Source organism: Prunus mume, linkage group LG7 (genome assembly GCF_029339155.1).
Source record: "Prunus mume cultivar Tortuosa linkage group LG7, ASM2933915v1, whole genome shotgun sequence".
Taxonomy (NCBI): Eukaryota; Viridiplantae; Streptophyta; class Magnoliopsida; order Rosales; family Rosaceae; genus Prunus; species Prunus mume.
The window spans coordinates 2806354-2822651 of NC_142704.1; the positions used below are offsets into that span (position 1 = coordinate 2806354).

At 35.8% G+C, this 16298-nt stretch overlaps 2 protein-coding genes and 1 long non-coding RNA gene across 3 annotated transcripts; 2 read left to right on the plus strand and 1 right to left on the minus strand.

Moving 5' to 3' along the window:
- The first annotated feature begins 3501 nt into the window (after positions 1-3501).
- On the plus strand, positions 3502-5598 carry LOC148915221 (uncharacterized). The gene is made up of 2 exons (XR_016122033.1): positions 3502-4545; positions 5410-5598. It is a non-coding gene; the product is annotated as an uncharacterized LOC148915221 (long non-coding RNA).
- A 3130-nt stretch (positions 5599-8728) lies between these two features.
- Positions 8729-11931, plus strand: LOC103337607 (putative disease resistance protein RGA1). Its single transcript, XM_008240775.2, is given in 3 exon segments — positions 8729-11136; positions 11138-11455; positions 11706-11931. Coding segments are annotated over 3 exon segments (2607 nt in total). The 5' UTR covers positions 8729-8860; the 3' UTR covers positions 11719-11931.
- A 1708-nt stretch (positions 11932-13639) lies between these two features.
- LOC103337608 (disease resistance response protein 206-like) lies at positions 13640-14487 on the minus strand. The gene has a single exon (XM_008240777.3). It carries the CDS (start codon positions 14355-14357, stop codon positions 13800-13802), a length of 558 nt encoding a protein of 185 aa, XP_008238999.1. The 5' UTR covers positions 14358-14487; the 3' UTR covers positions 13640-13799.
- Between the last annotated feature and the right edge of the window lie 1811 nt (positions 14488-16298).

Here is a 16298-nt window from a genome sequence, read left to right on the forward strand (position 1 = left end):
TTTGGGCTTGGTCGAGGGGCCTTCTGCCCGGTTTGCATGCAGCACTGGAGCTGCTTCTATGCTCCACAGAATTCTTAAAGACAAAACCTAGAAATATCACGAACTAGACGTTGATTAATTTTTTTAAATTGATGTCTTTTTTGAATCTTTAGAAATATCACTTGATATATGTGTATACAAAGCTTCTTCATACTTCGAAAATTCTCATTTTCTATTATTTGACGTTTTCTTTGTAAGACGTTGGATTATTCTAAACTTAAGTGGTCTTCTAATCATCATAGGGTTGTCTTGGGCTCAATATTGAACAAGGACTCAAATACTACTCGGCCCATAGCCTTTGTATAAGTGTTTAAGTTAAATACATGGGCCAAAGGGATTCCTAATTAATATAGACTAGGGTTTTTATTTCCTAATGCAATAAGGGCTGCTTGAGAGTTTTTCTTGATGGGAGAGACTCCTAGGCAGATGCATATAAAACACAAGTGCTCCTCCTCAACCGATCAAGCCAACCCACACAAAAGAATTCACCCAATCTAGAATGAGTGTATGAAGGGATCAGATTGAGGAGATGTGCTCTTGTATATTCTTGATGTGTGTTCTATCATGTGTAGTCATTATAGTTTACATTCTTTCCCCCCAATCCTCTTCTCAAACCTCTCATCTCTCTTAGCTGAACCCAAAATGAGTTTTCTCTCTCATTTTGATTTGAAATGACTAAATGGCTTTCTGACAAAGTGTTTCTTGATCTTAAAAACACCAACTTGAATTTCTCATTTTACCCCTTCATAGGAAAAAGGGAAAGGGTACTTCTATTTGAACACAATAAATTTCTCTTCCCCCGGAAATTTTTTGATTTCTCATGTTACCCCTTAAAAGAAAAGAAGCTCTATCTATCTCTCTCAATCTCCCCATCCTTACAGTTACAACGAAGGTTGGTGAGGTTGCCATCGTGATGGGTCCCCATTCTCACTTTCATTTTTCTCAATAGTTCCTTTTTTGTAACAAGAGTTGTATTTCCTGTTTTGGATGATATAAGAATCCAAGTAGGTTAATCAAAGAAGTCATGAGGAAACACAAAGAAAAAGCAAAGAATAAGCTTATGTTATTCTTCCAAAGAGAAGAAAGGGAAAAAAAAAGTAGCATTAGCAACCAATACTAGACAATGATACACATAACAGAACTCTTTCCTCCTAAATCCCTACTATGGCATCTTTGCCTTTAATTTTGCAGAGAAAGTGTTGGAACGGCTTGCTTGCCATGTTTACCAACAAATTTACTTGGCATTGGATGTCAAAGATAAGCTTCAGGAAACCTTATCAACAATCGCAAAAGTGCTCATGGACTATATTGTACGGACACGAGTACGGGGACACGGGAACGCAACACGGGGACATGAAAAATCTCAAAAAATTAGGACACGGGTACGGCTAGGACACGACAATTAAAATAATAATTTATTCTCAATACTTCAATGTCACATAATTCCATAAAACAAAACAAATAACTCATGGTCATTATCTATACATAATAATTAATAGACCACAAAATAAAACATAAATGATCTAACTTTCAATCTTCTTTAAGCATCTATGTCTTCATTGTTGTTGTTATTATTTGTTGTGTTTCTCTTAAAAAAAACAGAAGAAAGAATTGTCACCTCACCACCAAGTCCAACTCTCTTCTAGTTTCAAAAATCACGTTTAGACCCCAGATTTTATTTTGAAAATTTCAAACTGGTCCCTGTTGTGTCTTGACCATGTCGGAGTTGTGTCTTGATCATGTCGGAGCCGTGTCTTGACTGTGTCCTAACCGTTGACCGTGTCCAATGCGTGTCGGGGGCATGTCGGGGGCATGTCGGAGCCGTGTCGGCGTGTCAGCGTGTCGACACTCCGACACTCCAGCAGTTTGGAGTGTCCGTGCAACATAGCTCCTGGATGTAGAGGAAAATAAAGGGAGGATCTCCTGTTCGCTGACTAGTTGGGAAAGCTCAAAGATCTTTGCTATGACATGGATGATGTTATCAACGAATTCGAATTCTGAAATATACAACTACAAGTGCTCAACCCTAGGGGTATCATCAAATGAAAGGTATGCAATTCACTTCAAAATTCAGTCATGGAAAGCAACAAAATAGGTAAGAGAATCAAAGATAATAGAGAAAGGTTGGGTGAGTTGCAGTTGCAAAAGCTTAGTTCAATATGTCTAAACAAGCTGTAGATTGGCATGACATTGCCATGGAGAGGGAGACCCACTCTTTTGTGCACACCCTAGATGTGATTGGGAGAGATAAATATAAATCAAATATGATAACCTATCTTAAGGACACTCATACTGGTCAAGGTGATGAGAACGAGAATGTTTCTTTGGGTGAAGGGATGCGATACCTCACTAACCTTCAAATGTTGGCCATTGTGAACTGTCAGAACTTAGAATCTTTGCCATCTTGTAACATGACCAAGGTCTTAAATATCGATAGTTTCGGAAATATCGGTGGTTCAAAAACACGGAAATATCGATGGAAATATCGAGAAAATATCGATATCGATAAAAATTGGATAAAAACCACGGAAATTATGATAAATACATGGAAATTTTTAATGAAATTTTAGAAGAAGTATATTTAGTCAATCATCTATTATTTTGACACAAAAAATTGGAAGGAAATGCATTGCATAGTGGGTTTGTGTGATTTAAGTTGATTATATTGCGACATGACAAACTCTGTGACTTAAAAAATCTGAAATAATTAATGAAAGAGAATTAAACACCCCTTAGTAATTTATTTATAATTTTTAATACAATATTTTACACTTTATAAGTTGCATGATAAGATACATGAGTAACCTTATTTCACGTTATTCACTGGACATGGTACACGTTGTTATATCTATTAATTTATCAAAAATTGAAAAATAATTAAAGATGTAAACCAATTTGATTTGTCATGAAAATTAGGCACTTTACCATGCTTAAAAAATAATAGTGAAATTGAAAATTAACTAAGAACATAAATAAATTTATCCAATGAAGAAGTAAATAGGAAATAAAGAAAATGATTATAGAAATTTAAGTAATTAAGCAACAATTTATTTCACGTTATTCATTGGACATGGTATACGTTCTTATATTTATTATTTATCAAAAATTGAAAAATAATTAAAGATGTAAACCAATTTGATTTTTCATGAAAATTAGGCACTTTACCATGCTTAAAAAATAATAGTGAAGATTGAAAATTAACTAAGAACATAAATAAATTTATCCAAGGAAGAATTAAATAGCAAATAATGAAAATGATTATAGAGATTTAAGTAATTAAGCAACAATTTGAAGGAGAATTTAGTAATGTAAGTACTTATAATGAATAATAAAATAATCAATAACATTAAATGGATTAAATAGAAAAGAAATAAATTATATTATGTAATTAAGTCACATTTCCCACTTCCCAAGTACTTTCACGTTCCCCTGCCTCCCTCTCCCACTTCCCAAGGTGTTTTTTTTTCCTTTTTTTTGTCTGAACTTCCCAAGGTTGCAGATACACGCAACCTGCCTTCTCTCTCTCTTTTGGGCATTCACCCATCTCTCCCTTTTTATTTTATTTATTTATTTATCCCTTTCTTCTTCTATCTCTCCGTCTCTCCTCATCTCTTTCTCTTCTTCCTCTTCCCTCTTCTCTCTCCTCCATCACAATCCAAAACAGTAAAACATAAAGACCCACTCCATACCTTTTTTCCCTCTTCTTTCTTTCTCTTTCTCGCTCTCCTCTATTTGCTTTTTTTTTTCTTTCTTCTTCTATCTCTCCGTCTCTTTTCCTGCTTCCTCTTCCCTCTTCTCTCTCGCTTCATCACAATCCAAAACAGCAAAACATAAAAACCCACTCCATAATATTTTTTTTCCTCTTCTTCCTTTCTATCTTGCTCTCCTCTTTCTGCTTTTTTTTTTTTTTTTTCCTGAGTTAAGTTAAGATTGAGTTGAGAGACAGAGAAAGGCTAAGTTTCGGAGGCTGAGGGATTCATTTGAGGGCTGAGTTTAATTTTGAAAGTTCATATCGCGATATTATCGATTATATTGTGATATATTGTCCATTTAAAGCTGCAACTTGAAAGATAATATCGTTACTGAAATATCGGCGAAATTCTCAAGAGCATTCATCTCTATATCGTAAGAGAGAGTTGGAGATTAGAAGTTGTCCCTTTAATTATAAGATGCCAAAAGGAAGAAGTTAAATAATTGTCCAACATCATTCATGTTACAAAGATTATACTTGATGAGCAAATTATCTTGTTCTTGTTGCTTCCCATGCTTACCAAGAAGTTTTCTTGACGTTAGATGTCTAAGATGAGTATGCTTTAGGAAATCTTATCAATCATAGCAAAAGTGCCCTTGGATGCGGAGGAAAAATAAAGGGATGATCTCCTGCTTGCTGACTGGTTGGTAAAGCTAAAAGATTTTTGCTATAACATGGATGATGTTCTCAATGAATTTGAATGCCGAAAGCTACAACGGCAAGTGCTCAACTCTAGAGGTATCATCAAACGAAAGGTACGCAATTCACTTCAAAATTCAGTGATAGAAAACTACAAAATGGGTTAGAGAATAAAAAATAATAGAGAAAGCATTGAAGAGATGCAAATGAAGATGTATCACGCTTTGAAAAACAAGAAACTTTTATTGGTGTTGGATGATGTTTGGGACAATGGTCCAATGAGAATTACGGTTGGAAAATGGATTGATTTCAAGTCTTTCCTAAACTTTACGGCCAATGGTAGTAAAGTCATTGTAACAACACGAAACAAATCGGTGTCTTTGCTTATGGGCCCTGTACATGTGCATATGTTCCTATAAAAGTTGGGATAAACAGGTTTTATGTTGTAAAGAGATGCATTTCAAGTCTCAACTGCTTACGAGTTCAGGCTCAACTGCTTAAGGGTTTTAGATCTTATCACTTAGCTCTTAAGGTGCCTACAAGGTTTTCGATCATTTTGGCTTGTATGATTAAATTTGGAGGCGTTACCCAATTGACTACAAGATTATGGAACCACTTTAAAAAGGTTACATTTGCACTTTTGTTCCTATCTCTGGTTATTGCCGTTCTTGTTCCAAAACTTCATATTGCTCCAAAAATTAAGGATTATAGAATGTCTCTATTTGGTTGCTTTTTCCGAGAGCATTCATCTCCTCATCACAAGAGAGAGTTGGAAATTATAAGTTGTTCTTTAATATAAAATGCCAAAAGGAAGAAGATAAGTATTGGTCCAACTTCGGCCATGTCGAAAAGATCATACTTTATGAATATATTATCTTGGTCTTGTTGACTTTGTTCATGATTCAAAAATCTCAATTGCACATGTATAATACTTGTTTCTAAATTTTTTCCCTTTGTGATTCCTCTATGATAATTCACAGGTGTCAATGTCTCAAAAGGACCTTTCTGAGGAAATGGAGCAAGATGCGGAATTCTTACTCTATTTGGAGAAATTGAGAACTATTCTAATTTCATATTTGGATAGTAAATATGTTCCAATAGAAGTTGAGATTAACATTATATCTTTTATAAAGAGATGGATCTAACGTCTCATTTACTTACGGGTGCTAGATCTTAGTAACTTGGCTTTTAAGGTGTTTACGAGGTCTCCGATTATTTCGACTTGTATAATTAAAACTGGAGGTCTTGTCTAATTGAATACAAGATTATGGAACCACTCTTAAAAGGTTATATTTGAGCTTTTGCATCTATTTCCGGTTACTTTCGTACTGGTTCCAAAACCTAACTTGCTCCCAAAAAAAAAAAGGATTATAAATGTCCCTATTTGGTTGCTTTTCCGGAGGGCTTTAATCTCCTCATCACATGAGAGAGTTGGAGATTAGAAGTTTTTCTTTAACTGTAAGATGCCAAAACAAAGAAGATAACTATTGGTCAAATATAGGTCATGTCGCAAAGATCATACTTGATGAGTATATTATCTTGGTCTTGTTGACTTCATTCATTATTTTGAAATCTCAACGACACATGTATAATACTCGTCTCTAAATTTTCGTCTCTCCGACTCTCCCATAGAAATTCATATGTGTCTATATTTTAAAATGACTTGTCCAAGGAAATGGAACAGGATGCCGAATTCTTACTCCATTTGGAGAAATTTGAAAGCACTTTAATTTCATATTTGGTTACTAAATTTGTTTCTATAGTTGGGATCAACAACCTATATGTTGTAAAGAGATGCATCTCAAGGCTCAACATGTGCTAGATCTTAGTAACTTGGCTCTCAAGGTGCCGAAGAGGTCTTTGATTATTTTGACTTGTATGAGTAAATTTGGAGGCATTGCCTAATTGGCTACATGATTATGGAACCACTCTAAAAAGGTTACATTTGAGCTTTTGTACCTATCTCCGGTTACTTTCATACTAGTTTCAAAACTTTAACTTTCTCCAAAAACTAAGGATTATAGAATGTCCATATTTGGTTGATGTTCCCGAGGGCATTCATCTTTTCGGTTGCATGCTATGATAAGCATTTTCTTGTACTATCTGTTGTCTGGCGTAAGAACTTATCCGTTGCTTGTTATAATAAACAGTTTTCCATTCGTTTCTTAATCACTGTTGGAATTTTAAAAAGGTTTTAAAAATTTAACCATTTTGATCTATTTATTTATTTTAGCTGTTTTATTTTATTTATTGTGCGGGTTATACATATTTAATTTTCAAGTATTATTTCTTTATTGAATGCCTTAATTTTTAGTTTAATGTGGTGAGGGTTAGATGTTCTTAGATACCTATAAAAGGCTACTCCTTCTTCACATTTGATATACTATCAGAATAACACATACCACAATATGATTCTCTCCCTTTCTACCTTGTATACTTTCTCTACTTATATTATTATTTTTGGGCAACGATTCTGTGATCTAGAGACCTATATCCAACTAAGAACATGCTCAGAGCCGACCTGGAGCCTGTATATTTGGGGTCGTATCTTGGAGTCTTGTAAACTATCAGTACCTACATGTAGGGTGGCAGTAAAGGCTTTAGTACAGCGTCTTTGACGTGCTTCACCATTTCAGGCTTGCTTTCATAATCTTAATTTATTTTACTTTTATTTTCCTATTATTTGTTTATTTAGTTTTACTTTACCTTAAAAGACTTTCCAACTTGTTTGATATATTATTTATATTATAAAGGGTTTTGCTTTTGACTTTATGGGAAAAGAAAAACTATAATTTTTATAACAATCTAAAGTCTTTGTATGTTAAAATCATTCTTACCGTATTTGCTGCTGTTATAAGTTTCATTTTACTTTCACAACAAATGACCTCCTTTATTAATGAGATTTTGGGCCAAATTTTTAACGAGTCGGTAGCCCAAGTCCAAATTTTTAAGAGAAAGTCTAAAATTGCCCAAGAAATGCAGATGTGGGTTAAGTACGTTGAGAAAGACAATATGCTCGCACCATTTACTTGAATTCGATCCCCCTTGCTATTAAAAATTAATTAATTAATTAATTGCCCAAGAACTGCCCCCCACACTTGAGATGCAACCTTGCACTGCATGAAGAGATTATCAATTGGCTGTGGATATTGATTTGGGCACAAGGAGGGTGAGACAGTCCAAGTCCAACTCATTCTTTCCCTCACCAATCCCTTTGACTATTAAGTCGTCAAGTTGCCCCTAAGCTCTTCATATTTTTTAGAATTCAAATCTGCTTTTCAACAGGTTGATGTGATTGTTGACACTTGGAATGAAAGAAAGCCCTGAAAAATCTGTGTGTCAGGCTAAATGTTTTAAGTACATCCCCTATCCCAAAATCTGGTAGTCTTAATCTTCTGTTTTTATCTTGCTGTTGTTCAACTATTATTTCTCCCTTTTATGGTACTGGTGTAGCATCCTTCAAGTCTAGTCTTGTAAGATTTTAGTAACTTCAGTTCTCTCACATTAACAGTAAAATAAAATCCATGCACAAAATCAAAATGCAGCTTCTTTGTTAAACAGAGCTATCTGTCATATATAAGAATAAAAGGAGCTGTTTAATTACTTATTGATGGACTAAGCTCATGCTTAGCAAACTCCAAAATTATAAGCACTCCATGACACACAACATATTTCAAGACCATTCTCAGTTCTCACATACCAACACTCATAGAGCTTAATAAGTGCTTGCATGGCTTGTACTTGTTTATATTTTTTTGGAAGGCTGAAGATGAAGAAAGAAACATGAAGAAGAAGAAGAAAACAAGAACAGAGGAATTCCTTCCTGCCATTATGGATTATGAAAAAAAAAGAAGAAAAAAAAGCAGAGGCAGAGAGAAAAAGGAAATTGGAATATTCCAAAGTTACTCCCCACTCCTTTTTATGTGTTTTGGTTTTGGGAGATGATTTTCACACTCCTCTACAATATTTTTTAATATTTTTTTAAAAAATATATATAATTTTCTTCTTTATATTTACTGTTGAATGTAGACCAAAAGAACAAAAGAGCACTCTTGAAATATGGGAAAAATATTGTTTGTTTTAATGGGGTTGTTGACGCGTTGCCATCAAATTGATTTATTTGAATGATCATGATTGTAACAAATGTAAGAAAATAGTGAGTGGTGTGAAAATGTTGAATTTCATATAACGCCGAAGCAACAAAGGATAACCACTCAATAACCACTACAGAGAATAACCACTCAATCATACTCGTGTGGGCCGCTTCCTGAACTTCAATTATTTTTTGTCTCTGTTTCCTTGAAATTGCTATCGGAAACTTCCAGGCTCACAGCTGGTTCTTCTTCCAAAAAGAAACATAAAGAAAGCAGCATTAGCTAGCAACCATTCACAGATACACATAGCATAACTCTGTTTCTTCCTGAAGCTACCATGGAGTCATTTTCCTTCAACGTTGTTGAGAAAGTGTTGGAAAGGCTTGCTTCCCATGCTTACCACGAAATTCGTTTGGCTTTGGATGTCGAGGATGATCTAATCAAGCTCCAAGAAACCTTGTCAACCATCGCAAAAGTTGTCCTAGATGCGGAGGAAAAACAGAGGAAGGATCCCCTGCTTGCTGACTGGTTAGGGAAGCTAAAAGATGTTTGCTATGATATGGATGATGTTCTCGACCAATTTGAATTCCGAAAATTGAGGATGCAAGTGCTCAACTCTCGGAGTAATATCAAAGGAAAGGTATGCAACTTCTTTTCACGTCCAAATTCCTTTATGTTAAGCTACAAAATTGGTCAGAGAATCAAAGATATTAGAGAAAGATTGGGTGAAATTGCAGCTGCGAAAGCTCAGTTCAATCTGTATGAACGAGCTGCAGATTGGCAAGGGATGCACATAGAGAGGGAGACCCACTCTTTTGTGCATGCCCCGGATGTGATTGGAAGAGATAAAGATAAAGAAGAGATGATCATGCATCTTCTTAATGCCAATCGCACTGGTCATGGGGAGGAGAATGTTTCTGTTATTTCCATTAATGGGTTAGGAGGTTTGGGAAAGACAACACTTGCTAAACTGGTGTATAATGATAACAGAGTAGTAGGGAACTTTGAGTTGAGAATATGGGTGTGCGTCTCAGACGATTTCGACAATAAAAGATTGCTTCGAGAAATTGTTACTGCTGCAACAAGCCAAAAATGTGTGGATGAAAGCATTGAACAGATGCAAATTAAGCTGCGGCATGCTTTGACATGTAAGAAACTTTTGTTGGTGTTGGATGATGTTTGGGACAAGGGGCCAATGGGAATCACGGTGAAGAAATGGATTGATTTGAAGTCTTTGTTAAATGTGGTAGCCAATGGGAGTAAAATCATTGTAACAACACGCAATGAATCGGTTGCATTGCTTATGAGGCATGCACACATGCATCTACTGAAGGGCCTTCCCCACTCAGATTGCATGACTATATTCATAAAAATGGCATTTACAAAAAGAGAACAGGAAGACTATCCCAAGTTAATAAAAATTGGGGAAGATATTGTGAGGAAGTGTGGAGGGGTTCCTCTTGCCTTGTACACCCTAGGGGGCTTGCTCTATTCGAACAAGGATGAGCGATACTGGTCACATGTTAGAGACAGTGACATATGGAAATTGGAACAGGGAAGCGACGACATTTTACCTGCTCTTAAGTTAAGCTACGATGCATTGCCGATCTACTTGAAACCTTGTTTTGCCTTTTGTTCACTTTATCCAAAGGACTACGTATTTAGAAGTGCAGAATTGATCCCGTTGTTGATGGCTGAAGGCTTCATTCAATCCTCCAAAGGAAACGGGAACCAAGACCTTGAAGATATTGGTCTGGACTACATAAGGCAACTATGTTCTAGGTATTTCTTTCAGATTGAGGAAGATGATTTCCTTTTTCTACGGTTTAGAATGCATGACCTAGTTCATGATTTAGCAATCTCAATGGCAAGGGTAGAGTATTCGTCTCTAAATTTTCGTCCCTCTGATTCGTCTAAGATGGTTCGGCATGTGTCAATATCTCAGAAGGACTTGTCCAAGGAAAATGAAGAAAACCCCAAATTCTTACTTCGTCTGGAGAAATTGAGAACCATTCTAATTCCAGATTTGGATAGTGAATATATTCCTATAAAAGTTGGGATCAACAATCAATCTTTTTTAAAGAAATGCATCTCAAGAATCAACTACCTACGAGTGCTGGATCTTAGTAACTTGACTCTTAAGGTGCTGCCATGTTCCATCGGTAACTTGAGTCACTTGAGGTATCTCGATGTGTCATATAATCAGCATATAAATAAGCTTCCTGATTCCATTTGCAAGCTGCATCATTTACAATCCTTGCTACTTATAAACTGTGGAAAACTCAAGGAGTTGCCTAAGGACATGGGAAATCTGATTAGCCTTAGGTACTTGGCCTTAACCATAAATAAGACACATTTGCCAGAAGCAATTGGACGTCTCACCTCTCTTCGAACTTTATGCGTCAGTGCATGCAAGAATCTTAAATCTTTGGGCAAAGAGATGCGATCCCTCACTAACCTTCGAATGCTAGTCATTGTGAGCTGTCAAAACTTAGAATCCTTGTCATCTTGTAACATGACCACATTGGAAACTTTAGTCATCTATAGTTGCCCAAAGCTAAATTTGATGGGGTCAGAAGAAGGCATTCGAGGTCTTCAATCGTTTTGGATTGTAGGTTTCGAATTTGACGGCCTTGCCTCATTGGTTGCAAGAGTCTGCAAACACACTAAAAACATTACAGTTGGGATTTTGTACCTATCTACAGTCACTTCCAGAATGGTTTCAAAACTTTACTTCGCTTCAAAAACTAAAGATTACACATTGTTCCCATTTGTTTGCTTTTCCCGAGGGCATGGATCGCCTCACTGCATTGAGAGAGTTGGAGATTAGCAATTGTCCTTTAGTTAGGAGATGCTGGCATGAAGGTGAGGATTGGTCGAAGATCGCTCATGTCCCAAAGATCATACTCAATGGTCATCGACGGCAAATTAGGTAACAATGTTATATACTTACTGATCTCTTCTTGGTTGTGCTATTTTCGGTTTTCATACTAAATGTTGCTATGCCTTTAGTTATTCTAAATCCAAATTGTGGACGCTTTGATGAAAGTTGAATTTCCATCTTCTTCTTCTTTTTTCAGTTCAAAATTTGAACGATAGTATGTTTTTAGATTAACCTATTTGCTTAGTCTCTTAATAACAATATATGTATATAATTTCTCTTTTCTTCCTAACAATCGCAGATCTCATGGATAGGACCATTTGAGGTATTTCGTCCAGTCAGTCCGGATTGATGTATGAAGACTTTTCCTTTTCTTTTCGTATTGTGATGTGTGTATGTTTTAGTGACCCTATGGTCAATGATTGATTTTTTTTTACACCTGTATAATTGAAGCCCTCTGGTTTGTCTATCTTTTCCCCCTTGGTATGAAAGATATGAGTGGCCATATGAATGCTACTATTCTGGAAGTTTTCATGCAGTTGTTCCCTCATGAATGTTTTCAGGCAGCCTTCAAGAATGTTTAATCATATTACTTATTGGTGGACTGAGCACATGCTTAGCGAACTTTAAAATTTTAAGCACTGCATGAAACACAACGTATTTGAAGACCATTCGTAGTTCTCACATACCAACTGTTGAAATTAATGCACAAAACTGCACCCTTTTTTGTTTTTTTTTGGGAAGGCTGAAGATAAAGCAAGGAACATGAAGAAGAAGAAAAGCCGAGGCATGTGCTTTTCGGGAGCTGATATTCATACTTGCCTTCATTTTTTAATATATTTTTATTCTTCATATTTCCTATTCTACCCCTCTTAGTATTTCAATTCGATAGTAAACCCCTTGGAGAGCCTTCCCCTTTCCGCGAGAAACACTCGTGAAACGAGGATAACATTGTTTTGCTATCTTGACCAATCACTGTATGCCATTCGGGATAACTTTTCCACTTGGAATATTGTGATTAGTTAGGGATAGCAAAACAATGCTATCCCTGTTGCACACAAGTTTTTCTGCCATTCCGCAGCTATTAAATTTTGCATTCCGTCGCCTCCTTTGGCAGAGTAGGGTCACCCCAAATTCTTAAAAAGCTTGTTTCTTTCTCTTTTCCTCCACCTACAGCATCACCTTCAACAACCAAGAATTGAAAGCATGGAAACACAAGCAACCACTGAAGGTAAAGAAAATCACACCAATTTTTTATTTTTATTTTTCTAGACGTAAAAAACAAAATAGCACTCTTGAAATGGGTGAGTGAGCGTGTCCTTTATTAAAGTCATCTCATGTTTACATTTTCTGGGCTAAATTTTTAACAAGTGGAGAAAGCCTGAATTGCTTAAGAAATACACGTAGGCTTGAGTATGCCCGTCCTCTTACATTCGATCTCCTTTCCTATACATTAGAGTAGTTTGGAATATCAATATAGAATCCTAATAATAAAAAAAAGGGAATTGCCCAAGAAATGCAGAGGTGGGTTAGGCATGTTGGCAAGGTAGTGTGCCTGTATCCTAACACTCAAATTCAATTCCCCTCCCCATATATTATACTAGTTTAGAATATCGCTATAAAAAAATTATTAAAAAAAAGGACTGCTCCCCACACTTGAGATGCAACCGTGCAGTGCATGAAGACATAATCAATTGGATGTGGATATTGATTTGGGCACAAGGAGGGTGAGACACAACTCATCCTTTCCCTCACCAATCTCTTTGACTAATAAGTCCTCAAGTTGCCTCTAAGCCCTTCATATTTTTCAGGACTCATAATCTGCTTTTCAAAAGATTGATGTGATTGTTTTTACTTCGTATTAGATATAGACACTTGGAAATGAAAGAAAGCCCTGAAAAATCTCAATGTCATGCTAAATGCTTGGAGTACATGATCTGCTATTTTCTTGATGTGATCCTAATTAATTTAATCTCCTGTTTATGTTTTGTTGTTGTTCAACTATTTCCCCACGTTCATGGTACTGGTGTAGCAGCCTTCAATGCTAAATTTTAATCATCCCTTGATCACGATTAGGTGCTAATTAAACCACTTCTGTTCTTAAACTTCAAGTCTAGTCATATAAGATTTTAGTAACTTCAGTTCTCTTGCATTATCAGTAAAATAAAATCCATGCACAAAATCAAAATGCAGCTTCTTTGTCAAACAGAGCTATATGATAAGAGTAAAAGGATCTGAAAGTACAAGGGTGATTGTTTAATTACTTATTGATGGACTAAGCTCATGCTTAGCAAACTCTAAAATTATAAGCACTCCATGACACACAACATATTTCAAGACCATTCTCAGTTCTCACATACCAAAAGCCCTTATACTTAATGTAACTACCTCAAATTTACCAACACTCATAAAACTTGATATCCACCTTGAGCCTGAAGTAGACTTCACCTTCATATGCGTCGGTGTTGATGGTTGCGATTCCCCGGTGCATGAAAAAGTCTCCGGTGCCACCGACCACAGATATGTCCCTAGTTTTAATCAAAATGGGATCGGCCCCAATGAAATTTATGCTGCCTTGGTAGTCTGTGCTGTTCAGAGCAAATGAGAAGCCAAGCCAAGAAGTGAATGTGTTCTTTGTATCATATATGTACATCCCTTGAGCCCTGCCAACAGGCTTGGAGTGCAGATTGTTGTCAAGGGTGATGGGATCGTCGAAAACCGCTATGTTTCCGAAATGAAATTGGGGTGCCAAGATGGTTAGATTGGCTCCTTGAGGAGCTGCTACAATTGCTGATGTAGCATTGGCAGCATTTTTACCATTGTAAATAATGTCGTGGAAGAATAGCACCAAGTGCTTGCATGGCTTGTACTTGTTTTTATTTCTTGGGAAGGCTGAAGATAAAGCAAGGAACATGAAGAAGAAAAGAAGTACAGAGGTTTTTCTTGCTGCCATTATGGGTGATGAAAAAAAGAAGAAGCAAAGAGGCAGAAGAGGCAGAGAGAAAAAGGAAAATTGGAAGATTCCAAGTTCACTAGGGTGAGCTTTTGCTTCTAGCTCTACTTGTGAGTTTGCTATATCTCTCCCGAATAATGCCTTTATATAAGGACTTGGAAGCTAGAAATATATCTTTTTCTACACATGGAGATACTATTTTAATGGAGATAAGGATTCGAAGGTTTTCTTATTAGACTTTTCCTCTTGATTGAGCTTGCCACCTACTACTATTGTGCCTCACCAAGAAAATAACCAACGTGATTAAGAAATAGCAACACAGCCTTAGTTTGACTCCCTAAGTAAGCAGCATCACCCATGAAAACTTTTCTCTACATCCCTGTTTTCTGGGTCCAACTAGGGACTTTTTCCTTCAAATTGATTTCTAAAGAATGAACTTTTTGACAAGTAATGACTAAAGATATAAATCATGAAAAAGAAACAATACTAAGTCGTGACGACCTAATGAGATAATGTTCTTTTTTATGAGATAAATTTCTATGTTATATTGTCAAATTGCTAATATATTGACCTCATATTCAAATAATAGTCCACATTTTGAAAGATCTTAGATGCGTAATTTGTTACGTAAACATACAGAAAATTGTGCAGTAACACAGCATTTTCCTGATTTCAGATGTCATCAGACACCATCACCGTACAAAGAACTTTTAAGGGAAGCTCTCGTCTTATGTGATTGACATTTCTGACACGAACCATAGCCTCAAGTAGTTGTGGGAAGTTTCAGCTAACAGCATACATGAACAACTCCTTCCTTTTCCTGTGAAACTTTTTATGAAGCGTATAAAGAAAATAAAGAAATAAAAAGTTTATTTTATTGGTGCGTTATGCTTTGATATAATTACTTCTTCTGTTTGGTAGCTCCTCAATTATGTATTTCGTATGAAATATTTTTTTAAGCAAAAGCTAGCCACTTATGATTGACTTTGTTTAAGTTGCATCATGTGGAGCACGACAAGAACGAGATTAAATTTAATTTCCAGGACAGGCTGCTAAATATAATAATAATAGTAATAACAAAAAGAAAAGGCTTTAAAAGAGTTGGGCTCAACCTCCACTGGCATTCACTCTTCAGCAACGAGGCCAAATTGAAAACCGCTGTAAAAGTCCCAAGTCATAATTACCAAAGCTAATAATTTAGAGAATCAATTTTTTCTTGCCAAATGCTAAAAATTTAACATCGGTTACAGATGTGAATTAAGTCAGTTGGCCAAGATAGTGTGCTCACCTCCTTATACCCAAATTCAATCCTCCTCTCTCTGCATTACAGTTGTCAATTATAATCAAAATTTTAATATATGATATGAAGAATCTGCATGTTATGTTATCATATTGTCAAGAATTTAAACTCTTAACATGTTTTGGTTCACCACAACAAAGAAAACAAAACTGCTCAAATTAATAAATTGGCATATTATTAGCCTTCGGTGGAAACAAGACAAGTTGTATACTGATTGGGGTCCCATGATTGTCGAATTTGTGCACCTTTTTGCATTCTATTCTGGTGGGAGATTGGTGGAGGTAGGTGTTGATTTATATTTGAGTGCTGGTCCAAATGAAAAGTGACATATAATATACTCCTTCGAATATATGGTAGGTGAGCTCTAATAAGTCCAAGCTCAAGTTAGTCAAGTGTACCTCTCAACATTTAAAATAACAAAAAATTGACCATTAGTAAGGAAAGAAAAAGACATCCAAAATATTTCGTTACCTTTCTTCAAAAAATAACCCCTTTAACTAGGTTATTAGCAAAATTAACCATTTTTATAAAGTAAGAAAGACTGTATCTTAAATGATTAAAAGTATTTATCTTTATACTTAAAATCGCTCGTCTCTTTTTTAGTATTACTTACTTGCGTAAGGAAAAAAAAAACAATAATA

Excerpts from the sequence above, each read along its gene's own strand:
- LOC103337608 (XM_008240777.3), bottom strand. The coding sequence starts at position 14,357 with ATGGCAGCAAGAAAAACCTCTGTACTTCTTTTCTTCTTCATGTTCCTT.